The sequence below is a fragment of the Passer domesticus genome, chromosome 11, assembly GCF_036417665.1.
Source record: "Passer domesticus isolate bPasDom1 chromosome 11, bPasDom1.hap1, whole genome shotgun sequence".
NCBI classification, from domain to species: Eukaryota; Metazoa; Chordata; class Aves; order Passeriformes; family Passeridae; genus Passer; species Passer domesticus.
In genome coordinates, this window is record NC_087484.1 from 14505072 (window position 1) to 14532349 (window position 27278).

The following is a 27278-nucleotide window of genomic DNA, read 5'->3' on the forward strand; positions in this document are numbered from 1 at the left end:
ACTGTAATTAATTTTCTTGTGCTGATACACAGAAGGTCAAATCATACACCATTTCCTTAGTTTCCTTCAATCATGTACCCTGAGTTGGAGCATCTCCTCTAGCTGTGTTCAGCCTCCATCTCATTTACTTGTCAGCCTTAGCTTAATGTGCCATTTTCGTGTTCTTCTGTTACATTCTGCCCTTCAACCTGTGCTACATCTTGGCAATTTTCTTTTCTCTGGGTATCTTACCAAATCCTTAACCTTCTCTAATGTGAATCCTTAAATGAAGAGCAGAAGCAAGTGTGTCTGCTGTGATTTCTAGTAATATGCCAGGCTGTAGTGCCAAGACTCCAGTATTAAGTGCCCCAGAGAGATTCCCTCCACTCCTCCTCCTGCTGTAAGGTAAGATTCTGCAGTTACTGAATATCTGAAACAATTGCTTTCCTTTAACACCTGTGTATTCAGCTTGGGATTTTCCTTTGACGTCACAAAGTCACTGCTAAAGAAAATTCTCATTAGCAAGAAGGTTCTCTCTCCAAGGCTAAGCAGAAAGGCTTTAAGTCTGGCACTCTGGGCAGAAGTTTGTGCCTCAGTCACTGAGGTATTCTACATTTGGTTCTCACTGAGGGAGTTTAGTTTCATCAACATCTGCCTCTCATCACCTGTTGCCCTTTGTTGAAGGCTCCTTGACTCAGGTTCTCTTGACAGCCTGGAGGGTTAGCTGGGCTGAGCAGGCAGTGTTGCAGTGCTCTGACAGGAGCTGAACCTGATTCTGTTCAAATCACTCTGCTGAAGGCAACTCTGCACCATGTGCCTGATACTTCATCTTCATGTGGTGATGGTTTTCACCCTGGCAATGGCACAGCTAGAGAGGGAGAAGATATTGCATATTCCTCTTGTTCAGGTGGTATCCTGGAGGACACACTCTGGATAACCATTTTACCACTGTCACTGTTTAATTTAAAGCAGGAATTCAAGCTGTTTTCCTTTCACTAGTGTCAAATCTACAGGAGAGAAACTTCACTACAAATTAAGGATGTGGAAAGGCCTTGGTATATTTGCCAGCTGAACCTTTCAAATGGCCTGCAGAGTTGTGAGCTCTGTTGTGGAGAGGTTCAAAGTAGGGAGGAGTAGGGCTCTGAAACAAAAGAGGGGTGTCTGAAAGTCTGCCAGGATGGACCAGCCTTTGGAGATCAGAGCATTTGCCACAGCTTGTGACATGAAATGCCCAAGGATTGTGCAGACTAACTGGTATTTTGAAGAAATGTGATTACTGATCAAAGCCTATTTTGCTTATCTTTTACCAAAAAAATTGATTTTATCTTCCCATGAAATCTTTAATGTGATGTCATCTAAAAGTGCTACCTGTTAATTGATAATGGATTTGAAATAAGCTTTAGATATATTTTTACAGGTGCTGTGCTGTCCCAATATTTGCTGCACAGAAGGGCATTAATACCATTTTAGAACCTCACTCATAGTAACTTCTGTTTAAAATATGACAGCTTTTACTGCTTTTTGTTTATTTTTTTTGTCTCAAGTGTTTTCATTAGTTTGGAAAGTATATGCCATTTTACATTTTCTGTCAGCTGAGTTTGATAGTAAAGGTAACAATACAAAATTACAAATATTAACTAGTTTGCAGTTTCATAACTTTAAGCTATTCAGTTGAGTTTTAATGTTGTATTTGGGATTGGACAGCAATGCAGCTCATTGCCATGTGAAGATTGGCAATTCAGTTGAGATGTGTTAATGATCTCTGGGCATTCTGCCTTCACAGATCCTACCATGCTGATAGTAGATAACCTCATATCAGTTTGGCAGTTGGATCATTCATAACATATAGTCCTAGTAAATATGTGGGGACTATGTGGCATGAAAATTTATGCCTCAGTAACAATCCCTCTATTGCTGGAGGAGTCTTGCTGCTTTTACATTAATTGTTGTATATCAAGACAAAGGGCAGATGAAAAAGTCTTCAGATAGTTGAAAATACTGAGAAGCTGTATGAATTTTGTTACATAGCTAAAAAATATCAAGTCAGCTGTGTTAAAAAGCTTACTGTAATGAACTTGACCAAAATTTCTGAGTACTCTTTTCTTTTAAGCAGTATTTTCTGCTGTACTTGTAACAGCTAATTTTATGTAAAATTAGTTCGGTTGCTCTCATTTGTTTTTAACAAGAACATTTAGACTTTCTTTCCTGTCAGGAGAAAGTCAAAAAAGCTAAATACTGAGTTACTGAAAGCCTGAGTTAAAGAAAGTAGCAAGATCTAGTCCCACTGTTTCCAGGATCAGGGCACAGCACAAGAGGCTCAGTTGAAGGGAAGGAGGTAAGAACCTTCCTGCCAGTCGGCGGGGTTGAGTTACTGGTCTGAGCTGAAGAGTACAAAGGTGTGAGCCCCTGGTGAAACACAGAGGTGTGACAGTCCTGCAGGGCAGTCGGGGAGTATGGCAGTGCTCTGACCCAGCAGCTGGGCAGTGTTGTGTTAGTTTAGGCTTTGTGGGGACTCGGGGCAGGTTGAGCAGGAGAAAAGGGGTGGTGGTGCAGGGGGAGCCTGTTGGGTTAATGTTTGTGCAGGTTATCACAGCAAGGGCTGTGGGCTGGCAGGAAGGCAGTAAAACTGGCAAATACTGGAAAGTGATGTACTGTGAAAGGGAGAAGAGGTGGCATCCAGGAGGGGTCTGACTGGCCACGGGGAGCAAGGTGCTGTTCTAGGGTTGGGACACCAGACAGGTTCTGGAGGGTGACATGAGAGCTTCCTGCAGGGCAGGTGTAGCTGCTCAACACACACCTCAGCATGTCTAAAAAACCCAATTCTAAGGGTTTTTTTTTCAATGCAGCCTTCATTCTGGGGTAAAATTTGGGATTTGTGCAAGTTCTGAAAGACTGTGTATTGGTTTAGAATGTTACATAAGTAGCGTACTTACACTCATGCAAGTTGGGCATTGTTTCACCACCTTCAAACTCAACTCTGTGTGTGTATATGTATGTGTAGAGGTATGTATATAGAGTTAGTCTGCAATTTGCTGTTGAAAGCAAATGCAAACTACAGCAGTGGCCTTCCTTCTGTTTCTCTCCTTGGGGGTTAAAATGACTATTTTTCATGTTCATAATCAGTTCCAGCATCTGACTTCAGCTCATCAGTGTTTCTTGCAAAGGAAGTAAATAAACCAGTGAACCAAAAAGAGATCTGTGAAACCTAAGTGTCTTTATTGAGGCTGGGTTCAAGTATTTGTTTAGCTGTGGTAACTAATAATAGTGCAGTAAACCAGCCAACCTGGTTGCTTCTGGTTTGCTTCCTTTTGAAGGTAGTGTGTGCCTTGTGCACTTCTGTCAGGGCGTGTGTCACATTAGTGGTTGTGGTTGTACCTGGTAGAGGGGGCTGCAAGAGAATACACAACACTTTGCATATTTCTATTGCCTTTGTGAATATATCTTGCATAACACTGCCAATCTTGATAAAAGGTCTTGTTACATGGCATGGAAGTTTTTATAGAGGATGAAAAGAAACTAAAGCCACAATCTGCAAATTCCTGGGCACTTCAAGATTTTCAGTTGTAAACTGCCCCATTGAAATAAATATAAAGGTCTTGTTTGCTAATACTGCTAATCTTCCTTAGACTGACATTTCAGAACTCAATAGGCTGAACACCTGGGTTTTTGATGTTACTTCCCTTTTTTGAGACAGCATCAAAAATGCGTCTTTCTAGAGCACTTAATGTTTTCTGTAATGCAAGAAAAACAGAAGTTTACCATGTTTGATCCAGTATATGTATGATCTGCAGGGATCTAAAGCACATAAATAGTGTTTGTGTCCCCATAAACCTTGTTTTGCTCAGCTTGCTCAGTGCATTAAGCTGCGTTTGTGTGAGAAATATGCAAAATGGGTAACTGCACGCCTTGGATGTGTGCCTGGCTGCACTCCAGAAAGACTTAACAAATGTTGCATCGTTGCGCTGAATGGAACTAGTGCCGAATTTATTTTTTTCCTCCCAGAAGTGCTTTCTATTTATATGGTCTCTGTAAGAATACGTAACCGTGCTTCGTTGAAACAGTTTTTTCACAGCGGTAAGGAAAAGCTGAAATCAAACCCTTCTCCGGGCTTTCCCGGGGCCCGGAGCTGGGCCTGTGTTTCGGCTGCGGGCCGGGTCCCGGCTCTCTCGGGGCGGAGGTGCGAGGGCGCGGCCGCCGCTTTGTTGGAGCTTGTCCGCGGGGGAGCACGGAGCTGGAGCCGGCCCGAGCCCCGGCGGCCCTGGCCCCGTTGTGCCGCCGGGGCCGGGCGTTCCCGCGGCGCCCGTGGCGCCGAGGCTGAACTTTGCATCCCGGCACGCAGCCCCACCAGCTCCTCGCAGATAAGCGGCGCGGCCGGCGGCCGCAGCCAGCGCGGCGCCGCGCGCTGTGTGTACATACAGCCTCTATATATTTATGTATTTGTGTATTTATGCACTCCGCACCGCCCGCAGCGCCCGGGCGCCGCTGGCACAGGTGCGGCCGTCGCGGGGATCGAACCCGTGTCCTGACAGCGGCCGGCGCGCGCCGCGAGGGAGAGGCGGCGGCCGCGGGTCCCGGCCGGCCACGCCCTTCCGCCCCGCCCCTCCGGCCCCGGCGCGGCGGATTGGCGAGCGCTGTGTGTACACACACGGGCCCGGGCCAATGGCGCGGGGAGGGCGCCTGACATCACGCGGCGCGGCAGCCAATGGGCGCTCCCGGCCGGCAGACGCCGCCAAGCTTGTGCGGGGGAGCAGGACCGGGCAGCGCGGGGCGCGGGGGGGCGGCGGGGCCGGGCCGGGGGCGCTGCCGCCGCCGCTGCCGCCACGCTCCGGGGCCGCCGGGGCTCCCGGCTCCGCGGCCTCCTCGCCAGCGCCGAGTGCGCGGCGCCGGCCCGGCCGAGAGGCGTCGTCGGCGCGACTGGATCGCTCCTTGCCGCGGCGGCTGCCAAGGGACCGTCGCCGTCTCGTCGCCTCAGCGTCGCTGTCTGGGCCCAGCCCGCGCTGCCGCCCGCCTTACCTTTCGTCCCTGGCCGGGCCTGCGGGTGAGCGGGGAGCGGGGCCCGGGTGTGGGGGGCTGTGTGGGGGAAGGGCAGCCCCTTTCTTCAGCCATCGGCGGCCGCCGTGCCCCGGGCGGCGCGGTCCCGCCGGCCCTGCCGCCCCCTCCCCGCTGCCGCCGGGCAGCGCGCTCTCGCCCCGCCTCGTTTCCCCCGGTGCCTCACGCCGGGCGGACGCGGGAGGCCGGGAGCCGGTGCCGGCACCTGCGGGCGGGCCCGGGCGGCGGTGACAGCCGGGGCGCCTCCTCCATTGTGGGGAGCGCGGCGGGGCCGGGCCGCGCCGGGCTCGGCGGGGCCAGCGGGGCCCGGGCCCGGCCCGCGGCGGGCAGGCACCGGCCGGGCGCCCGGCCCTGCTCGGGGCTGCCCGAGCTTCGCGGCGGGGCGGTCCTCACCGCCCGTCTTATCGGGAGAGGGTCAGTCCGGCACAACAACAACAAAACTTCCCTGCCTGCCTCTTCCTGGGAGTTCCAGGCCTGCCCGGGCTCCCAGCTGTAAAGGGCTCGGCGGCAGAGGTGAACCCAGTGTAAACACCGTCTGTTGGAGCTGAGAATACAAACAATAGCAGGAAAATACGGAATAAGCAAACTTCCTTGAAATGTGGAAGAAAACCGCAAATGAGAGCGTGCTCCCTCACTGAGTAAAGGGGGGATGCCGAGCTGTGTATCACAGCTTATGCTGTTCTCCTCTGGAGGAAGGACTTTGGGTTTCATTTTCTCTCTAAATTCTTGATTTGACAGAGAAAATGAATAGTATTAATTTATATTATATAGTACACTGGGTTAACATTGTTTACAAATAATTTTTGGTCAGTTTTCATGCAATTCAGTTATTTTTTGACTCTTCATTAATATGGCTCACAGTGACTTTTTTTTCAACTACTATCACTGATGTAGCTTAATTATGTTGAGCAAAGATAGTTAAATGTTGGAGGTTGTGTGGTGCTGTAACAAATTGCAACTTGCTACAATCTTTTATTCAGAAATAATGTTATGCTGGTAAAAATGGATGCTGTTAAAAAAGAAATTAATACATTTTTCTCTATTCCTTTACCCTCCCCAAATTAACTTCAGTTCATTTGATTATATTCTATCCTGTCATACACAAAAATAGATCTGTACAAGTGTGGCAGAGACTGAGAGGAGCAGCGTTACAGGGCAAAGGCAGAACTGTGTTTCCCAGCCATATTTGTGCCAATGCTGTGTACACTCACCGGGGTTTTTACGCAGTGAAGTATTGAATTTCAGGAGCTTCTGTTCAAACTAACGTGTAGTGTGTTAAATATAGCACTTTGAAAAAAACAGGGAGGACCAAGGAGAAGTTTGTGTTATAGAAAAGAGCAGACTTGGCAGGAGAGGTGGTCAGGAAGAAAAAAAAGTCAAGTTTTCTTTTGAAAAGTTTCTTACTGTGAAGCAAGTCTGGTGCTTCTAGAAGAGGACAGAGTAACAGGTCAAATGATTTAGTTCTCTACTAGGGGAAAAAAGAAAATTATTAAATATTAATAAGATTGTCTCATGGGTGAATTTAAGAGTGATGTTACATTACTGTCAAATTATTTGGCTTTCTTTTAACCACTTCCTCTTTGAAAAAAAGTCACTACTGGAGCATAGCAAAAAAGAAACCATTTGACTTGTACTATCGTAATAGAATTAATTTTACAGAAAAGACACCAGTAAGAGGAATGCTTTGAATTGCTGCAGACGGTTCTGACTGGTGGCCTGACTTTACCAAGTGAGAAGGTTCAGTTTTCAGAGCAGCATCCATGGTAAAAGGCACAGGCCAGGCAAGCCAGCTGGGCAGAGCAGTGCTGCTCTGCAGGGGATGTCGGTAGTCCAGGAGCATTCCTGATCTCTGTGTGCTGTGCCTGTGCTGGACAGCACTGCAGAGACCCCTGCTGCATCTGGACACGCTTCCCGAGCAGCTGGGAGCACCCTCCCACTGAAGGTCTTTCAGTAGCTTTGGCTAAAATTGTTAAAGGTTTAGTGAAGAAACAGGGACCAAAATTCCAGCATTACATCCTCTTCAAGGGTGTATGATGTTGGTTTAGTTGTGCAGACCCTGTCACTGTGCCTTTGAAAGCTGAATGTGAATCTCTAAATGCAGTATAGTGACTTGCATGGAATGGAGGAGAGGCTGCTGCAGCCCATCCTGTGTAGAGAAAAATATTCAAATTTCTGCATCCTAATGTGGAGCAGAATGAGTTCTAGTTATAGCCAGTCTAATTCAGTTCTTGGAGTTGCATTTCTTCTGGTGTGCTACCTTAATATAATGTTCTTGGGACTGTCTCTAATAAGTGATAATTTCTTAAATTGTTTGCTTTTTCATTTTTTGAGTGGAATGGTATAAGACTTTCTCCAGTACCTTTCCAATTACTTTCACTGTTTGTGACTCTTAATGAACCAACAGTGAATCTTAAAATAGGGAAAATCAGCTGTCTGTTCTCCTGCAAGGAGATACACTTGTGGAGTTTTTTGTGCATAAAGCCAAGAAACCACTGGAATCAGATGGGTTTGTCACAAAACTTTAGGTTTTAGATGAAAAACAATCCCAGTGTCTTGGTGTGGTAATAGGGCACAAATCATGGTGGAGCTGAGGGCACAAATTCACTCTTCATGTATGTTTTGTAACATCCAGTATTAGAATGAAATTAATTCTTTTCCCCCCATTATTTGATTTGTAGACTGTGACTCCTCTGCAAGGATGTGAGGCAATAGCAAGTGATCTTACTTTCATAGTTTCCTTAAATGAACTCCTTTGCTCCTTGGTCTGATGTCCTGTGTGCAGTGATAGTTTCCAATAAAGGCCTTTACAGACTGCTCAAATTTACTTTTATGCTTTTCAATATCTATAGCATAAAAATCAATCTAAGCAAGTCAAGCTGCAGGCCTACAGTAGTTCAGTTTGCAAGACCATTACTGTAATGGACCTGTAACAAAAGCACAGCTTTGTAGAATATCATACTCCTGCTGAAATACAGAACAGTAATTAAATGAAAAAAGATGATGTTTGAAAATAATTTGAGGTCCAGCTATTCACTTAGTACTGTTGAAGAAACTTTTTGGCTTTCAGAACATGGTTTGCAAAATCCACAGGCTACTGTGAAGCCATTTTTGAGGATATTTGTCTTTACTGATGTCTGAAGTGAATTCTAGATTTTTGCAGCACTGACTTGGTGAAAATAATGCTTTAGCCAGAGTACTGGCTGTCACTATGGAGCCTGGAACCAAGGTGGGAAAAGATGAGTGTTTGGTTTTGTTGGTGTGCTTGGTTGTGAACTGCAGCAATTCAGGTGTTGGCACAGATTCATTCTTTCTGGTTTGATAATGCTTAAAATAGAAGACAACTTGATTTTTAGTAACTTCCCAAATCATTTAAGCGTGAATTCTAGAAGGGGTTTCTCTAGAGGTATCTTTGAAGGCATTATCCAGAACTGTCACAGCACTGGGATCTTCCTGGTTTGCAGTCCATAGGATATTTGACTGACATGAACAGCCAGGTTTTAACATGACCTGTAGAAATCATCCACTTATAAAGGTGATGTTATTTTGACTGGCTTTGTGTTATTTCAGTCAGGGGATGTGCCCTGCCCAGCAGGTTTTACACAAGCAGTGCTCAGAGGAAGCAGAGATGGTAGCTTAGACTGCTTCTGTTCCTCAGTTCTTTGCTAACAGTGAATGGAGTGCCCATGTCCAAACCATGGAATTTTTGTTAACATCTATAGACCAAAATCCATTTGTGACTGTAATTCTGGTCTTGCAGCTCAATTTATTTTTTTCCTGTGGAGCTTAGAGTGTTCTGCCGTGTTTGGCAAGGCAGGTTTCTCCTGTTCCATCAGGTTCCTGCTGCTGCCAGATTTGTGTTGGTTTGGGTGGGAATAGCAGATGATTCAGTTGTGGCTTACCTCTTTAGTGCTTTTGTTCAATGGAGTCCCTCACTGACCTCTCTTGGGTGGCTATAACATCAGCCTGGGTGTATGGGAAGGTTAATTTGATAGGAATTCATAATCCATTTGCCCATGGGTGGTGTACACAAATATGTTCTGTGTGAATAAGGACCATTTTAATTTACTGTTTTCTTATTGCAAATTTCAGGGTGGGAAAAAAAGAAAAATAAGGTCAGAAAGAAATTAGCAGGTTGCAACAGGTACCCACTGTCTTTAAGGCTGTGAACTTTTAGTTGTATAGAGGAATTTTTTGACTTTGTAGCAGCTATTATAATGCTATTTGTGGGAATTAAATCAAATATATCAGTAGCTGCTCATTAAGTTAAGGCTTGTGAATGCCAATGCATTGACATACTAAAAATCACTTGTGAACTGTAATGCTCATCCCAGAATATATGGTGGTAATATGACCAGTAATTATGGATGAGATTAGAAACTGCAAGTGAAAGTGAGCTTATGTCCTCAGAGTGAAATAAGAAACCTGGGTGTGCATGGCTCTCCATTTCTTGGAAGGAAGGAGTTAGGTAACTTCCTTTTGTTATAAACTTGACCTTGAGATTTGAGGAATGTGAGAAATATATTTCTGTTCTCATAAAGGCACAATCAGGTTATTATAAACTTCAGTTTATTTAAAATTCAACTTACAATTGCAAATACATTCAAACTTTTTTTTAGATCAATAACTTCATACATACAACTGATAAAATTTCAAGCTGTGTATTGATTTGGTATAACAGCAGACTTCTGCTCTCTGTCAAAAGCAAATTATTAATCCTGCTTCTTGCTGTTTAAGAAATTGAGGAAGCTGTGATCTGGAGACAAAAATATCCCCCTTCCTAATGGATTTTTGAAGCGTGCACACACCCCAGTGAATTCTTCAAAAGCAGACAGTAGTCTCCATATGAACAAGCCATATCCAGCCTTTTGTCACATTTCAATCCATAAGTACATTTTGAGGGCTCATGAGTGCATTTTTTCAGAAGTGGAGCTGGTCAGTCAGTGCTGAGTCTGAGGGTTTGTCCTGTGCTGTGCACAGCGAGGTGGCTCTGCAGCTGCAGGGGTCACAGCATGTGGAAAACTGTCCTGCACCCCCTGTCAGCCCCACTGCTGGAATTCTGACAGTGTTAGAGCTGAGGTGGCTCTCTGAGGGTATCGGGTAGGACTGGGAGCTGTTGAGAGTGTGCAGCTTTGGGAAGGAGTGGGAAGTGGAAGAAGTGGGTAGCAGTGGAAGATCCCTTGGAGCAGTCTTAGCAGGGTGGGATCTGAGAGCAGTGCAGTGCATTTCATGGAACCGTGCCCTCCAGGTAACCTTGTGTGCTGTAATCAGTATTTGTGAGCTTGTTCATCACCAAAAAATCCCTTTTTGCCCTTGTACCAAATTATAATTAAAGAAGTATGAAATTTTTTGTAACCTTTACCCATTGGTGAATACTGTCATAATCTTCAACCCATGCAAGAGTAGAGTTAAATAGTGGCATTAAACTAGAGCAAACTATAAGGAAAATGTAAGAAATAGCTACTAAGTTTTCAAGTTTTTTGTTGCCATATAACTTGGTGATTTTTAATTAAATGCAAGTGTAAAAGTATCTTCAGCTCACTGGATGTTAAAATCCTTCCAGCTGTGAAGCATAGCCAAAAGTATATCTCAACAAGTGTGGTTAAACATTTCCATATATTTGTCAATACACTGGTAATTCTGGAAATTTTTCAATCTCAAAATTAAAACTTACAATACCAGATTAATATCTAGAGCACTCTCTGATGTATATACAGTGTATGGGCTGGTGTTAGGAAGAAGCTGGTGTGAAGGCTCAGTAGACAAAAAGATGCTGTTTTCAGCTGGGCTTGATTGAAAGAGGAGCCAAGGTATTCTTGGCAATGCACAAAGACCATCTTACCATGTTATTTTACAGTCGTCACATAAATCACTAAATTTTTTTTTTCAAATGTCAATCCATTGTGAAAATGAAATTTCTTCGGGCAAAAATGTGTTTGTGAAAATACAGTATGCTGTTTGCTCTGAAAGGAAGTTGTACCTGCTTCTTACTACTGAAGGTACAAATGTTGTGCCTGTATAGTAGTCAGCTATAGGCTAGAAACCCAGTGAGAGAACAAAAAATGAGTTTATAGAATAGATTGTCTGCTTTAAAAAAAAAAAACCCTGCAGCTAAATTTCTCTTACTCCCAAATTTATCTTGGTAGTGCTAAAAGTTCTCTGTAAATCTCAAAAATACATTTTAGATCATGCTTTAAGTGCTGCATGAACGTTACCCACTGTGCTGATGTCAGGCCCTGTGTACTCTGTCTGGAATGACAGTAAGCTGGCTTGGGGAACTAGAAGCCTTCAAAGGTTCAGGTGCTTGGGAATTACCCCACGTGTTTTATGTAAAGTTCTCCTTTTTTGGACAATAAGAGACGTGTTTCACCCCGCTGATTTTGAAGGAAGCCCTGAGTGCTGCCCCTGTTCTTGGACATGTGGTTCAGTGCTGGTGCTGGCGTTGAGCGTGCCTGAGAAACGGAGTCCTTGAGGGAAGGAGCACCCAGGTCCTGGAACTGGGGACTCAGCACTGTCAGGGCTGGGCAAGCAGCAGGACTTGAGGCTCAGCAGTGCACTTAACGAATGGAGACTTGGAGCACTTTCAGCTAGGAGAGAGTGAGTCCAGCTTTGGATTTTCTTCCTGTGTTATGTGTTCTTCTCACTCACACCTGTCTTCATCGCTGGGATTCAGGATATTCAGCAGCCTCCATCAAACAGTGCTTTTGTTAGTCATGTGTCAATGTACAGTCATATACTATGTACATTGTAGTAAATAATAGTTACAACAGTGAGTAAATACAACAAATAGTGGGAGTGATTGGGATGTAGCATTTGGAATCCACTCCGAGAGCACTGAATGGGATCCAGTTCATTTGTTGCCTCAGTATTTGCTACATTAAGTCCATGAGGGGACATTTGCTTTTAGCAAACCACACAGGTTGGTTGTTCTCCGTCATGGAGCCGAAGTGCTACAGGTTATACTCATTGAACTTGCAGGAATGCTTCCTCTGTTTTTCCAAGTTCTTTGTGCTGTGTAAACTTGAGTCATAATTACTGCTGTTGCCAGGAGGTGTCAGTTAATTTTTTCTGATGATACATTGGCATTTTGCTCAATCTTAACTACATGATGAGAACTTCACTTTCAGTTTGGGTTCAGGTAGTTTTATCTTTCATTTGGATCTAGGTTTAAAGCAGTAATCCTCATCTTCTTTTTCTGTTGTATAGTTGGGAGAAATGTGCTTTGGATTTGCAGGCTGCAGCCTTTTAACTCAAGTAAAGGTGATTAAACACACTTTACACTTTTAAACTGAATACTCTTCTCAAATTATTTTATTTTGTTAAAAATATGTAATATCATTCAGTGGTCAGATCACTTAGACTTGCTTCAGTCTCTCTGATCACTTTGTCTGTTATCTACTAGGACTTTTTTGAAGGCATACAGTTGCTCACAGTAAAGGCTGGAAAAATAAGTCGTGATACCTGCCAGACCTTCATCATACATGACATGCTGGGATTTCCTTTCAAAGGCTTCCTTAGAGCTACTTTCTAATGTTATTTTCAAAATTTTTATTTTGAAATGTGTGACAGGTGAAGGTGGTGACTTCTTTCCCATCCTGTATATGTGGCTTGTAGAATAAATACCTTGGTTGGCTTTTTTGAAGAGCTTCATTGAGTGACAAGGTGGATGTTATCTGGGATTCCTGTCTTGGTTTTTTTTAATCTTATTTTTTTTCAAAAAGGAGTCAGATATTGAAACATGTTTTAGGAACAAGCTGGAGAAACACTTCCTGGGAGCAGGTGGATTTCTGATAAGTACTTAATAATTCTGAAATTTTACTAATCTGAAAACTTGAGACGTACTGAAGCAGCATATGTGTAACAGGTGGTCTAAGCCATGTAGATGCTGTGCATAAATTAGTGGTTTAAAACTGAGCCTGTACTGATTAATAAGGAGTCTTTTTGTTACTGCTGTCTTCTGAAATCAGTCTTGTAATAGTTGAAAGTTAGTACTATGGAGAGGGATATGAAGAGTATAAATTACTTTCTTGTGCAAAGGCTGGTGTTATACAGGTTTCTTTTTCTTGAAACTCATCACACTTTCCTCTTAGCTGACCCAGTTACCTGGAATAATTTTCACTTTGCAATACTATTTATCAGGTAAATGCGAAAAAGCGCTCCTTAGTGGTGATAAAAATCATTCTAGTATACTAAAATATCTCTTTTTTATCTTTCATGTGTTCTGTAAAGACTTTTGATCATAACAATTTAGGTGATTGTCCAATAGTTGTGTTCATTTGTAGATGTTTAGTACTGATTTAATATTGCATAAATGGCACTTTCTGTTGGGAACTGGCCTCTGGCACTGAGGAGGGTCTTTGTATGGTGCTGGTCTAGGTGAGGGTGTGACTTGTACTGATAAAATTTTAGAAGAGAAACGAGGGTAAGTTTGGTAGAGCAGAGAAGAGACTGTAATGTTATGTTATGGGGTAATTTAAAAATAAGACTGAACAACAGATAGAAAGTAAACATAAGGAGTACAATGTTGTTCTGCAGATAACTGTTTTCTGTTTTGCACTGGCTGTTGCACTGAGACTCAGCTTCAGAATCACCAAAACTCCAGAATAGATCTGGCTTTTAACTTGTACTTGGATTAGGTACAGATAAAACTCCTGTACTGTTTTGCTGTAACTAGAGCTTGATTACCTGGGCTTTTATAAATTTAATGCTCAAACTGGCTTTTCAATATCAGTGGCATAAGTGATTAATTAGCAAATATGTTCTAAAAGAAGCTACAACTCAGAGTTTACAAAGTCAGACAGTTTGATTGACTTCTTGTGCCATACAGTATATGACCAAAAGGCAAATTTATGGGAGTGGATTATAAACCAAGGCTTAGCTTATGAAGGGACAAATGTAGTTCAAAAAAAAAAGCAATCTTTGTGTCTCGTGCTCTGGGCTCTGTCTTTATGCAGCCTCATTTCAGTAGAAACCAGCTGAAGAAGATAAAAAAAGGTTGAGTTTTATGTTTTTCTGTCTGTGTGGTGCAAGCACATGCAGCAACTGGGAATGAAGAAAATCTCCATTTTGAGGCCATCTGTGTCGGTTCTTTTGTCTGAACCTGACAAGAGGTCATGGCAGATGGTGGGGTCACAAAGTCTGGCTTCTCAGGCTTGACAAAATGTGTTCATAAAGCTGGAAGAATCCCAACTGTTCTTACTGGCTGAAGAGCATTGTGGCAAAGGACTGTAATAGTTTATGGACAATACCTTCTGGGTCATTAAGCTTGACAGCAAATAACTTGTCAAAGATGAACCTAGTTTGCTTATCTGCAAATAAGTTAAAACTGCTCAGCAATTATGTTCTTAACTGCATTTTATTTGAGTAAATTACTTGTAAAGCCTCTTAGAGAGGGAGGCCAGACTGCAACGTGAATTTTGGCCAGAGCTCCAGATGATGGATTTGGAGAGTTCATCTGCAGGGGTCAGAAATGTCGAAAAAGAACAGGCACCAAAGATCATAATTTTCAGATGCATTGCAAGAATTCAGTATTTGCTCCCTGCCATGACCCCTGTAGCTTTATGGCTTCAGGTTTCAGGATTACTACCAGATCCAGTAGCTCCTTTCCCCAGGCTGGGAATAAATACCTCTTTGTAGTATCTTCTCTAAAGCCAGAGAAAAATTTTTATTATTTTCTTGGATGATTTGCGGTGAAACTAAAATGTACAAGTTTTCACAGGAGAATGTCTTAGTAGATTTGTGTGGTGCTCACATGCTGGAGCAACTGCTCAATTATGGCTGCAATGAAGGGAGGCACCAAGGAAGAGAAGTACAACTCAGGCAGCAGGAAGTGGAGGACACCTCTAAATTGAATTACATGGTTTTCCACTAACAGTTTAATGGATGTGATGTCTGAATAAATCAAGAAATGTATAGAAACAGTCTAGAATTTAAAATTCTCCTGGGTTATCCAAAACTACTAAAGCAGTGATGGGATGTGATGGTGGAGCTCCTCATTAGTTGTGCACGCTGCTGAAGACCCCCTGGCCCTTTCCTGAAGGAGGTGAAGACACTGCCTTGACATAGGTCAAAATACAGAGGAAATGGCATGAATTGCATCCCACTTCTGTAGCTAGTGAGTTCTGCTGTAAATGGCCATGACTCTTCTTTGATAAGTAGTTTAGATATCTTCCTAATTTTACTTAATTGATTCCACACTTCAAAGTGTGAACAGTTCTCTCTATTTTATCCATCCAAATGCAATTCAAATGTCTTTTGCAGTCCATTTTTAAACTGCAAGTAGTACTTACAAAGTACTTTTCAAGGTACCTAAACGCTTTGTCAAGTTAATTCTGTCTTTAAAATTGTTTGTGCTGACAGCATTGTTTTGTAACTTCTGTTTTCTGTAAGGCTTCTGGAAGCTTTCATTTAAAAAATAAGTCACTTTAACCTATTTTTGGAGTACCAAAATTTTTATCTTTTCCTGAAATTCTAATATTATAATTCTAACTACACAGGTTTAATAACAAAAATGAAAATATGTAAAAGATTAGTTAGAGATGAATAGTTTTCTTTCTTGCATGTTTCCTAAAAATTCTGAATGTTTTATATATATATATACATTTCATTAAAAGCCTTCTCTGTTGTTGGCTAAAGAGAAGTAATTCACTTCCATTTTAAAAGCCAATCTGCCTTAAATGCAAAAATTGCATGGTTTTAATTATAAAACTTTGGTAATGATATAACATAGTTGGCTAGCACATTAATGTAGTCAGGCCTTTATGTAAGTTGGGCCTTTATATATAGGATTTAATCTCTGCCTGTTCCAAGTAATGAACATTTTTAGTATGCCTGTAGAACCTGACTATTGTGGTGATTATTTTATCAGAAGCTTGGGTTTCAACTAAGATATTTCATTAACTGTCTTACAGGATGTTCACTTTAAAGATTATGTGAAGATGAAAAGGGATATCTTATGGCTTTATGAAATATAAAGCAATACTGTCTGACATGACGGCAAAAAATGTAAGTATAACTCCTCAATGTGTGTTACTTTTCATATTGGCACTCTGCCAGTCACTTCTGACTTTCAGAATTGTGTGGGCAAATATAAAAAAATCAATCACAAAGACCTTCAAATTCATGTATCTTCTCTGATTTTTGTATACCACAAATATGTACCCCATCATCTTCTGCAGTATTTTGGTAAATTTAAACTGGTTGGAAGCTCTTTAAGCACGTGGAGTTTACTCAGCTGTTGGTCAGGTTGATAACTGAGGCAATGTTTTATGCTGTTTTCATATTGATCTATTCAGGTCCCTTCCAACTTGAGATATTCTATGAGTCAGTGATTTCTCTAACATTTCTTCAAACTTATGTGAAAGCTGCACATTTTGTTGAGTCTTCTCACCTTTGCATGTCTGTAAAATCCTTCTACTGGTTCTGAGACTCAGATCTCAGTCTCAGATCCAGTAGAAAAAATAAACTATTATTTGGCTGCTGTGGGTACACCCTTGGTTTCTAGAAGACTGGAGGCCTTCTTGTTCCTTTGCTTGCTCATGACCCAGCCTGTGGTGGTGTCTCAAGGCTCTATATTTGACTCCTCTATCCTGAGTTCTGAGGAAGCTTATGAAATGTCTTAACATCCTGACCTTAATTTTCTGCCTAATTAGCTGTGCTTCCTGAGGTACACAGCCTGTACAGAGAACAGTTCTGATTAATCCTGGTGATCAGTGAATTGAGTATGACTTTGGGCCCTGGGCAATTTGCCTGCTGACATCCTGCATTCTAGTTAAATCTGAGTGGGTTTAGGAACCAGCACCACCAAAGTGCCCACAATGAAAGTGCAGGTAGCCTAGGAATGTGCTCTGTTCAGTCACTGCAAAAGCTTTTGTGCATATTGGGTTAGATTGGTGCCAGTGATAGTTTGGTTAAATTAATTCTCAAATGTTGGAAATCTCTGTTGGCTTTATTAATAGCTTTATTTGGTGTGTAGTTCCAGGCTTTGAGGTATCTTATATCTCACTTTTTGATTCAAGCTTACCAAGACATAAAGTGTATATGTGTATATTCAAAGCCCTTTGCTTATTATTTCATAGGTCATGTTCATCTCTAGTACAAATAAATAATTCTACTGATGTATGTGGGACAGCTGCACAAATCCAGGTCATTTGTGGCTTTGACCTTTTGTTTGATGCAGTCAAAGGATAAATACCAATCCCAATAAAATCCATGGATAAAATCCATGTGTAATAGTCATAGAGTGGCACGGGCTGGAAGGGATTCCAGGAGGCCATTTACTCTGGTGTTTTGTGGAAAGCTCTTTGACACTGGAGCCCAGTTGCTTGGTGCTTTGTTCAGGGCTCCATCAGGGCTTTGGGTTTTGAAAATCTCAGAGGATAGACATGACATTCACTCTGGGTAACCTACTCTTGTTCTGAATATAGAAATACAATTCTGTTGTTTACTTCAGCACAATGCTGTGGTTGCTTTAGAGAAGAAATATTTTATTGGTATGCATGCTTTGAAATTTTGCATGTCAAAAATCATGCAAACCTAGTCAGATACCTAATATTTTGTGGGTTTATGTTAAAAAAAACCCAAACATCAGCTATTGTAGTGCAGATGAATGTAGGACTCAGTTTTCATGTTTACTTGTTCATGTGGTGATTATATGCTTTGTGTCATTGGTAGCACTTCTTAGGGTTTTCCCAGCCTTGGTTACTCAGAATTGCTCTGGTTACTCAGAATAGTGCCAGCCCTGGTGTTTCCTGGTGCTGTTAGAAGGCCATAATGCTTCTGAATTTGCAGAGTTGCAGGGTTTAGATTCTCTATATGCCTGGGGGTTTCTGCAGCTGGAAGCCTGTTTCAAATGTAAGGTTAGTATTTGTTACAGTGTCAGAAATGGTTCAGTGATCTGCAGAGTGAGTTGAGGGAGTGAGCTTCCTTGTAAGAGTACTTCCATCATTTTCCTTTATGTTGAAGCATCAAGGAAAGGAAATTTTAAAGGACTGGAATTTGAGCATCTTCCAGGAAACTCTTGAAGGACAGGTATCTTCTGTCAAATGTGCACAGCAGGAACTGCCACCTCTGCTTTTTGCAATCACTGCTCCTCAGCTGGGCATGTCTGTGCTCCTGCTGCGTCACAGCCCCTGCAGTGAGCTGTCCCTGGAATGGTTTTCCACCTTGCAAGAAGCTGTGTTGGACAGCCTCCTGTCCAAGGCAGCTGTGCTCCAAGCACGTGCCTGCAGATGGAATGTGTGTGCAAGATGAAAAACCTTCCCAGTCACCGTTTTTCCTTCCTTCTGAGTGTGTGGTGGGAAAATTGTCCAGGCTGGGCTCACTGCTCATTTTCTTTAAACACAGGATCCTATCTGTTTGTGGAATATTGTTTGTGGGTAATTTGACCTTCCTTAGAAAACTAATCCGATCAAAGAAGCAGTGAATAATCAAATGTTACAGGTTCTCTTGGAAAAAAAGATTATTATGTGCTTACCATATACATTGTACCCAGATCACCCTGTCCAACTGGGTTATTTAATTCTTTACTTACATGAGAAAATGTGTTTTTTTCTTGTCTGTTTTGTATGTCATTTCCCATCAGTCCTTCAGGTAAAAAGACACTAAAACAGTATTAACAAATGGAATAAAAAAAGAGCAAATGCTCGTGGTAAATTTATTTTTAGTTTCATTTATTCAAACAAATACATGATACAACTTCAGCAAGTTTTTTGAATTTTGAAGACTGCTAGTTTTGATTGTGAAGTCAGTGCTTCTCAGAAGGTAGCTGTCTTGCCATGGATAAGGTCAGTTAAATGCTGTGATAGCTCCTTTCACGTGTCAGTGTGGAAGGAAGTTTAACTGCTGAGGGTGGTCACAGAGATTGCCCAGCCCAGTGGTCGAGAGGGCTGGGCACAAGGCAAGCTACAAGAGCTGCTCGTGGCACTTGGCCCCATCCAAGGCTCTGGCTGTGACTCTTTCTTTCCCCTCACCCTGTTTGGAAACTTAGTCACCTAACAGGAAAGGCAAACAAACCTCTAAGATATTCAGTAGTGTGCAAAGGCCTGCCAAGTCCTTTCTTCATCTTCCATCGTGGCTGCATTCCTTGTGCTGCAGATGAACAGGAGCAGGAGTCCAGCTCCTGCCATGCCCAGCAATCCAGACCCTCTGGGCCACTGTTATAAAGCAGAAATATCACAGCAGCAGTACAGAAAGTAACAAATGATACCTGTTAAGCATTGGATTGTGTACCGGTTTCAGCTTAGGGGTTGTTACAGTATAAGATTCCCAAAAGCAGTGTGTGATCTGTGTCAGATAACAACATGGCCTGGGACCTCTTGAACACTGAGATGGAATCCTGTACAGGCCTTGCTGTGCAGCAGTATTGTCATGTTGCATCACGCATTGCTTGTTCGGAGGACTTAGTTAGGATCATTCTTATTCAGGAGAAACAAATTCCTTTAGATCTGCCACATTATTTCTCACTTCAGTTCTCATGAAATTCAAGTTTGTTTTCAAGGTCTTCTAAACTTAGATACAAGGATTGTAAAATTGAGAAAAGTGCTGCTCTTTATAAATGTGCTACTAGGATCATTGTAATGAAAACAACACATTTCTGTGCAAACTGAAGTTCTATAATTTTGTGTCATTTGGATCACTAAAAGTACAAAATACACACAATCTTTTATAGAATTAAATGTAGAAGTTAGAATCTTCATTCTGACACTGTATATGTACATCATTTTCAGTGTTTGATTACAACACTGATCTGAATTAATAGGGAAATGTACAGTTGTAGATCTGGATCTAAATGTTCAATTGTGAACAAATTTCAGTGCTGTCTTTGAAGATGTTCCTCGTAATCCCTTCCCTTGCAATGAGTTGAAGCCCATAATCTAACATAATATTTATCCCCGTGGACCCCTATTCTTTCCCTGAATTTAAAATTTCTCCCGTTTGTGTTGCTGTAGCTGCTGCAGAGGCAGGCAGGGGTGCTGGGAGAAGCTGGCACTGTTGTTGGTGTGAGCAGCAGAGGTGTGAGCCAGCAGAGCCTCTTCCCCTCCCTTGCAGTGCCTTGCCCTGTGCAGTTCCCAGCCTCTGGTTAAACCTCTCCTCCAGAGCACATCCTCAGTGTGAGGAGCCACAGTGGCCTCCTACCACACCAGTGTCCCTTGTGCCCATGCTCAAGAGGTCCTGGATCTGCTTCCAAACCGTGCTGAGGAGATGTTGTGGTTTGTTTCATGTCTTCCTCCCTTTGCCCTGCTCCAGCCCGGGCCCTCCCCAGCGCTGCTGCATCGCTGCTGCACCGGTGCCACCTGCTGGGAGACAGCCCGGGAGTGGCAGGGAAGATGGGACAGCCCTTGGACACAGCTCTGGGGACACCACAGCGCCTGCCGGTGCAGGAGGATCCGGCTGGGCGTGCCAGGAAGGGCAGGAAAGAGCCACTCCGATGTGACAATGCCTGAATAAACTGAGGGCTGTGCTGAGCATCTCGAAGGGTTTGTTTATAGCAGCACAACTGAGCTCATCTGGGCAGTGTTTTACAATCACAGCAGTGCAGGAGCAGTTGATCTTCTTACGTGTCTCCTGATGGGGAAAAAATCTGAGCAGAAATATTCTCAAGAGACTGTCACAATGCTGTGTGCAGATTTTCCCCTACAAAAATTATCTGCTGAATACAAGGTCTCTAATCAGAATTGAGAGACTGAATGCTTATAGTAGATATTCTTTTGTGTAGTTTATTTTAGTTAAGTTTAATTTGCCTAAAATTAAATGATGCTCTGACTGGAGTATGTTAAAATTCTTGAAGTGGCCCTAGCATAGGTTCCATTATTGCTACATATATCTGTAAAATAAAGCAAAATGTTTGATCCTTCATCATATGATTGCCTTCTTTTAACTTGGATAGTGGACCCATTTGTCCCAATGATTTACAGAAATAGTCAAATTTTATAATATTTTTAAAAGAAGTTGAGATATGAGGGACTTCCCACCTCTTCCCTTCCTCATCCAAGATGATCTTGTATTTTTCTGTACAAACTACACCTTCCTATGCTTTGTGTGCATGCTAAAGTCTGAGTTGCACCATTCTGTATAAGATTTAAGTTTTCCATGTCCCCAGTAACTTCCCCTCAGCAAATCAGTGTATCTCTGAAGAGTAGGGAATGTATTTAGAATGCTTCAAGGCACATCTCATACCTGCAGACTGTGCAGCTGAGTGCTGAGGCAATTGGGCACGGGCAGATTTCTGCTGTGTTATTGGTGGCCTTTGACCTGGAGGGGATGGTGCCTTACCCCATAATAGCCAGAATGGGCTGCCTGGGTACATGTAGTACACAGTCAGAATATTCAGGGTGGGTTTAGGTAACAACTTAGTTGAAAATAGACTTTCCAAATGTCCTGCATATTTTGCCCTACTGTCCATAGGATTATGATATTTCATAATTCACAAAGTTGCTTTCATAATATTATTAGTTGCATTTTAGAAAACATAGAAAGGTTTATCATATTTTAAGACTCCGTAAATGTTTTGTTCAGGTTGGTGTGACTTCCACAAATGGAGACTTGAAAGGATTTATAGATCAGAACCAGAGTCCAACAAAAGGTAAGAGAATTCTATTCAATACATACATTAAGACTTCCTTCACTGCAATATATGATTGATTCACATTTGGGATACTCAGAATTTAAATGTTCAAAATATACATCCCCACCAGTAGTTGTTTAATACTGACATGTAAGTGTCAGTACAAAGATGGGAAGGTCTTCAGGATTTCAGAGGAGAAAAGAAGGTGTAATAAAAATAATAAGAGGATAACATAAGCCCTTTTTTTTCATTCCTCAATGGTGACTAATATGCTGAATTTCTGATTTCTAGTCCACCCTTAAAATTCCCTGATTCTGTGACAGAAATAACAGAGAAGGCTAAAACATGTTGTCATACTTCTTTCTAAATGTTCTGCACAATTTACAATAATAATTATGTTTTGTCCTGTCCTGTTTTATCTTAGCACTTCTAGATTAATCACTTTTGACTCAAAAACAATTTATGATCAGTCATAACAGCTATGGTATTCCAGTAAAAAAACCCCCTTATTTATACTAGAAGACTCAAGGATTTGCAGTTCAGGAAACATTTCAATCAACCTTTCAAAGTAAATACTGGTTTGCTGTTACCCACTGCAATAATCCAGTGCATGTAGTAGCAGGAAGGTTGATTTTTGGCTGACGCCATCAAACCTAAGAGACTGAAAAACTGAGACAGCTAAACAGAAAATGGCTGGAGCTACAGTACCTTCCTAGTTTTCTAAACTTTTCAGAACATGACAAACTGGTGGAGGCCTTTGTCCTGACAGGACTGGTGTTTTAAAAACTTACTGCTCAGGGCTGCTGTAAGAGAAGCACTTCATTGTATGCTTGAAGAGATCTGCTAAAATGGCCAAGACATCAAAAGCAGTAATCCATAGGCCTGTGCCTGGTACTTTCAGATTCACACAGCTGTTAACTCCTGCAGATTTGTCTCAAATTGAACAGTAAAAGACTGAAATTGTACTGCTCAGTGTAAGCCTGAAGTACATTGAAAAATTGTCTGCCCCATTTTATTTTTTCTTTTCTACAGATCTCTTTGATTTCATCTCTATGGAATTTTTAAATTTAGGTTTGTAGCCCAGTAATTTTGTGCAATGCAAAGAAATTTACCAAGAAAATACTTGTGTACTAATAATGCAATAATAATTCCATTTTTCTATATGCTTTTATTTACTGATCTTGGAGATCAGTAAATTTACTGATCTATCTTAGTGTATTAGGAGATCCTGAGGACACATCACATATGTTATTCCAAAATATCCTAATGGGCTGCTGATGTCTCACAGCTCTGAGCTGGGGTTTTTGCCATCATTGTCAAGCTGTAGGCTGTATTATTAAAAATGGCTGTTCATTGAGACACATTTAAAAAGTGGACATTTGTTTAGAGCTCTGAATATGAAATCCAAATTACCACCACTTCCCTGGTGTTTTGTTTGAAAATTCAATGGGTTTTTTGTTGATGTAAGCTTTGTGTGTAGCCCCAGCTGGTTGGGCTATGCTCCCCATCAGCCATGGTCTCCTTCAAACTGGCTGTGACAGATTCTATAGATTCTCCAGTTGACATTGTTTCTGGTTATCTTTGTAACTGAGCTGCAGACCTAACAGATTTAGTTATACAGGGGGGAAAAAAATCACTAAAATCTCTTTAGCTTCGTATTTGTATAGGAATGCATGTTGTTTATGTGAAATTAGACCTTTTTAGGGTGGCACATAATGATTTAAACTGAGTTTGGTGAGCTGCTTTGTGTGTGCATGTGAGCATACATGTACATAAATATGAGTAACTTTATCTGTGACTGCTTGAAGCTGAAGATCATTTAAATTGACTTTTTCTTTTTGTGCGCCAGTAAAATTATTGCACAAATGTCAGGAAGAATAATAGTTATGTAGCAATGATGGTTTTTAAAAATATGAAATTATAGCAACACTGATTTCTCTCCCTGAGAAGCAACAATAGTGGCAACTGAAGAATGGAAAAATAATTTATGTAGAAGCAAAGCACTTTTGTTCTGAGAGAAACATACATATATATATATATATATATATCCACAGTCAGATTGTTATTCTGAATTTGCTTCAGTGCTGGGGAGGCTCAGTTTGGGATGGCTCTCTGTGTATTGCAGTTAAAGCCTCCCTATGAGAGTTTTAAGTGGGTTTCTTTCCCATGTGCTTGGTTTTCCATAGGTAAATAGGAATAATGGCACTGACCTCCTTTGTGCCTTGAAAGTACTGCTGAGAAACATTATATAAGAACTGAGTATTATTATACAAATCATTGCAGTTTGATCCATCTGTGCTGACCTTTTCCATCGTGCAGTGAGATCACCGTGACTCGAGGCTGATGGGTCTCATTGTGTCCAGCTTATCACTGTACTCACTGCTCTTGTGCCCCGGGACATAAATCAGTGTAATCTTTTTTGTCCCCAAATGATGGGTCTTATTAAGACTTGGCATTTAGTTAGAATTTGGCCATGTTTAAAGCCTTTGCAGTTGCTTTGTGATAGTATATATAGTTAGTTTGATGATATTTCTGCTTTCAGTTGAATATTGAAATCTGTTGAATGTTTTGTTACATCTGCTTCCTCCTAAATATAATAATATAATGATATAATAATAATATTTGAAGCAATTGAGGTTACATGAGTAGCTGCAACATGATGCTATTTGGAAAAAAAGAAAATGGTAGGGAGGAATATTTTATTTGTAATTGATAAAACTTTGTTTACTATTTTTTCAACTGCTGACAAACACAAAAAGCAACCTCTTACTGTGAAGAATTTGATTGTTCTTTCTTTCTGGCCACTGTGGATAAGAAATACCTCACTTATAAAAACAAACTGGTTCTTTTTCATCCTATCTGTATTTTAAAATCTACACATCCACATATTTATATTTGCCAATGAAGAAAATTAAAAGTAAGAACAAGGGCAGGGAAACATTTCTTGAAAACTTGGTCAACTCTTAAGATTCTTTTGACAGTACTGCTGCCAAATGAGGGATTTGTGTAGGGATTAGAAGATGAAAATCTTTTTTATTGACAGTAACTGTCCAAAAAGCCATATAAACACACACCATATGTAAGCAAATGTCTTTTTAAAATCAAGATCAGGTCATTTGAATGACCCTTGTATTTACTGAAGTTACCCCAGTGGTGCCAGTGTTCCATGATCCAGGGAGCCTTGTAAATGAAGGCACAGTGCAGCAGTAGCTGCTAATTAGTGGTTTATTAGTGGTTTTTCCCAGGCTGCTCAGTGGATCTGGTGGGTTTGTGTGGCTTTGGCCATGGCTCTGCATGTGTGTGTGAGGGAAGTCCATCCATGAGTGTTCTCAGCAGCCACAGGTGCAGCTGGATGCCGTGGATGCCGTGGATGCCAGGCTGGCAGCTGCTGGGAGGGGAGCAGGCTGTGCCCGCTGCTGGATGGGGTGGGTGGCCCTCGCATTGCCCTGTGCATTGCCAGTGCTGTGAGCCCCACAGGCCACCCTGGCACGGACACACGACAGCCCAGGGCCTCCTGCAGCCTGGGAGGAGCAGCTGCAGGCAGCTCTGGGGGTAGCCCTGTGGTGAAGGAGCTGCGAGCCAAAACCGACATTGCACAATTTTACTGCACTTGGCCATGTGGCCTTACGCTGTCAACACCAGAGAAAGGAATTTATTTCTTTTCCCTGGTAAGAAAAGGGACAAGGAGAAATAGTGTGAGAGCTGATCTTGGAGGTAGAGGGGTCAAAAGTTTCAGTTGCAGCAGAAAAGAGGAAAATACCTACAGCAGTGCTGGAAGTGACACATCATTGATGGCAACAGCCTGGAATGAGGGGAGAGACTAGGTTTTGATGGAATATGCTGGCACAGCTTGGGAAATCCTGGGCAAAATCCTCTAGCAAAAGTCAAACTGGCAAGTGAGAGAACTCTTGAGCTCAGCATGGGAACACAGTGTATGTAAATAATGAATTACTGTCTTGTGCTCTCTGGCACTACCCCACAAAAGATGTTTCATAACAGAGCAAAGATTTACTGGAGGGAGTGGGTTTGCAAGTGTGGGAGGTTTATATTTGTTTTTCTAGGTGAGTTACATGAGTGAATAATTGATTCATTTTATTGAGTAGAGATGCAAGCTGCTTCTGAAGATGTTTTCAGATTCAGATTTCCTTTTTGGAAAATTAATATTAAGTAGTAGTATTACTCCAGATGCCAAAAGAATCAACACAGAATATTAGAACATCGTAGTTTCAATTTGTTTGTATTTCTCATATATCTGTTGAATATTTCTTATGAAGGTGAGACTTCACATAAATCTACATCTTTTCTACTTCTGTGCTGTAACTACAGAAGATAAGATCCTTTTTCCTCTCAGTTGTGTTGCTTCTGCTTCCTATTGCAGAGAGGTTACTTTGTTGAATTTATCATTTTTCAGTAACCTCATGGAAAACAGGTGCACTAAAATAAAATGTAAAAAAAGAGACCATGATTCAGGACCAAGTGAGAAAAGAAAACTGGGCAGGGGAGGTGAACAGGTGATGTGAGAAGAGATGGGGGAGCAGGGATGTGTAGCAGCACTGAGTCAGCCTGGGCCATGTGGGCTAAGCTGAGTGTTGGCTGGCTCCTGTGGGAGAGGGCTGGTGCCTGTGCTGCTCTGAAGGGACCTGTCACCTCAGATGCCTTCAGCTGCTGTCTGCAGTGCCAGAGAACATTAGTAGCTCTCCAGGAACCTATCCTTGTCCTCATGATCCCAGCTAGACCCCGGCTGACTCTGGATTACAGGCAGTGGCAGCTCTCCCTTCCATGTGGCTGTGCCTCAGAGCCCATCCCTCCCCAGGCTGTGTGTAGGAACAGGGGCTGGTGTTTCACTGATCGGTGCCAGCTCTCCTGATGTGAAGCTGTCACAGAGGAAGGAGCTGCTGCCACCACTGTGGCACTTGGATAAGCCACTATGCTCAGGGCTTTGAGTGGCTTGTGCACAACAGTTTGAACACCCAAGGAGTAGCAGTGGTGCTGCAACAGTTTTGCTTTAAACATTAATTCCAAATAATCGAGATACAAGATGCAGTTTGGGATAGAGGAGGAGCAGCAGTATTTTGGGGCTGTCAGCACAGAGCTGCTCTTCTCTGTGGAAGGCAGGATGATTTAGACCCATAAGCAGTTTGGGATCACAGAGATGATAAACATTTTGGGATGAGAACACCCTGCACTGGAGATGGCACGGGAGACTTTACTGTGACATCCGGCTGCCTGCTCTGTGACTTTAGGTGAGTTGTAAAGGCATCACTTCCATCTGTACAGGGCAGGCTGTGCTTGGCTTACATCAGCAATGACTGTGGAACGCTCTGGGACAGTCAGAGGAGGAATGGTTAAGGCTTTGAAGGTTTAGAGATTTTGTACACGTGATTATGATTGTAAGTAGGATTTGTATGTTGGCTTCTTTCAGAAGTATTCTTATTAATTTTCACTTCTAATGCTGAGGAATGTCAGGCTGTGTGCTCTTTGTCTTAAGCAAGAATAAATTGTTTCTGGAAATAAAATACATGTAATAAAAAATAATAAAAGTAGAATAGTGAAGGTGTAATTTTGTGAGGTGTCCTTGTGACATCTGCTGAGAGGTCTGGAGGTTACCTGAGCGTGTGTTCACAGCAAATGAAACAAAGCCAACCTGATTCCAAAGCGTTAGAGTGATGTGAGAATTTGTTAAAGTGTT

General features: G+C 42.1%; 2 protein-coding genes across 9 annotated transcripts in view; one reads left to right on the forward strand and one right to left on the reverse strand.

The window, feature by feature from the left end:
• PLS1 (plastin 1) overlaps positions 1-27278 on the reverse strand; it is a 277498-nt gene that overhangs the window by 143734 nt on the left and 106486 nt on the right. The window lies entirely within an intron of this gene.
• Positions 278-27278, forward strand: part of TFDP2 (transcription factor Dp-2) — a 54243-nt gene continuing 27242 nt past the window's right edge. Inside the window, exons 1-4 of one of the 8 annotated variants that reach the window (XM_064385844.1) lie at positions 278-384; positions 2192-2314; positions 15936-16029; positions 21541-21607. In XM_064385844.1, coding sequence (XP_064241914.1) covers positions 15988-16029; positions 21541-21607 — 109 coding nt within the window. In that variant the 5' untranslated portion in view covers positions 278-384; positions 2192-2314; positions 15936-15987. Of the gene's footprint in view, positions 385-626; positions 2315-4751; positions 5018-12142; positions 12164-14706; positions 15140-15935; positions 16030-21540; positions 21608-26851; positions 26980-27278 lie in introns of those variants that run through there. The other 7 variants (XM_064385846.1, XM_064385845.1, XM_064385849.1 and 4 more) reach the window with 7 other exon arrangements.